At 46.9% G+C, this 1,703-nt stretch overlaps 1 protein-coding gene across 1 annotated transcript; it reads left to right on the top strand.

Moving 5' to 3' along the window:
• Nucleotides 1-618: 618 nt before the first annotated feature.
• METBIDRAFT_38233 (uncharacterized protein) lies at nt 619-1,248 on the top strand (the record flags this gene model as incomplete). The annotated part of the gene is made up of 1 exon (XM_018856973.1): nt 619-1,248. A coding segment is annotated over one exon (630 nt), but the record flags the coding sequence as incomplete, so codon positions are not given.
• Nucleotides 1,249-1,703: the final 455 nt, after the last annotated feature.

The raw sequence follows: 1,703 nt of genomic DNA, 5'->3' as shown, positions 1-1,703 counted from the left end.
GTAAATTAACAATGGAATCTGGACCCCATTCTTTTCAGCCACAAGAGGGCCAGGTGGTTTCAAACCGGAATATTCAGTCATTTTAATGTTTTGCTGTTCAAGTGTACCCCACGCAGGACGTACTATGTGGAGCAATCACCCATCGAGATCGAGACCCTATTTTATTTTGAGAAAAAAGGGATTTTATGTACAAGCCCAAGCTAAGTAGTGTTTTGAAGAGTGGCCAACTTGAGACTGAAACTGAAATTTATGAAGCTGAGGGACGTTGTCTCTGTAGTGAGTGAATCTCAGGTATTGAATATCTGAGCGTTGCGCTTATCTGCACTCGCAAGAAGCACCTCAAGGTTTCCATCCAGTAGCTGCATCGATTCTCTCGCCCACAAAATGTTGATATGAAATCGCTCGTCAAGAGAGGGAGTGAAATGGACCTCTTTTGCATTTAGAAATTTCGCCAAACCCACACATGTAGTTTAGGCTTCTATTACTGCAGATCAAGCGCTTTGATTCGTGAATGCGTGCCTGCACACATGGAGAATAGGCTGTGTAACACAACGTTTACACATTCCTCCCGGCGAAGCTCATTTAAGAATAGCGCAATCACCATGAAGAATCCCAAAAATGAGGTCATCAGCACCAGCCAAAATACAGATGCTTCCCATATTTCTTTTTTTGGCGTCGACTCTCGCGGTAACTTCTGGCTGCACACCGGCGACAATTGGCACTACCGGTTTTCTCGCCCGGTTTTATAGCTACGGACTCCGAGATGATTCAGGTTGGGACGCAGACTTTTTCAGGTCGGGATACAAGACCACGCTTTTGCAAACTGTTGCTGGAGTCACTGAGAGCAATTTCCAATTCTCGGACCAGCCTGATCGCGTCGTGATCCACAACTCCATTTATGGGTTCGACACGACCATCTCTAATTTCTCGCTTGAGTTAAGCGCGTTTTTCTTAGCCCCGGATACAGGTACCTATACATTCAGATTAGCCGCAGACAATGGCGCATCTTTGCAGTTTGGTTCTGGCCAAGCGTGCTGCAATGATGCTTCTGGAAGTGTAACAGGTGATTTTAGTATCGATACGTTAGGGCCTGCTGGTGGGGGAGGCGCCACTGACGTGAATGTGGAGACCGCCTCTTTCAATCTCACAGCAGGAGTTTATTACCCGATCAAAATTGTAATGTTCAACTGGCAGGGAAATGGCGGCCTTGATTTGAAGATGACAGATTCATCGGGTGCCACGATCTCAGACTTGGGGCCCTATGTTTTTCAAGCCATGTTTGAAGACAGTGTCTGCTACACAACCGTGACTTCTATCTGGACCAATTCGTATACATCCACTACGACACAAACTGGAACCCTGACGAACACGGTCATAGTGGAGATTCCGAAATATACAACCACTGTCACCAGCACGTGGTCCAATCGATATACTTCCACCACCACTGCGACAGGCTCCCTGACAAACACAGTGGTGATTGAGGTACCGACTCCAGCGATCACAATCACCACTATCTGGACAGGGACATATTATACTCTGACCACTATCACAGGGGGTCCGGGTCAGACCAATACCGTCATTGTTAATCAGCCCAAGACCACTACTACGGTCACTAGAACATGGACCGACTCATATACCAGCACAACAACAAACACCGGATCATTGACAGACACTGTCATAGTTGAAGTCCCTACTCCAACCGT

Source organism: Metschnikowia bicuspidata, assembly GCF_001664035.1.
Source record: "Metschnikowia bicuspidata var. bicuspidata NRRL YB-4993 chromosome Unknown METBIscaffold_1, whole genome shotgun sequence".
In the NCBI taxonomy this organism is placed as follows: domain Eukaryota; kingdom Fungi; phylum Ascomycota; class Pichiomycetes; order Serinales; family Metschnikowiaceae; genus Metschnikowia; species Metschnikowia bicuspidata.
This window is presented reverse-complemented; position numbering and strand designations above follow the sequence as displayed.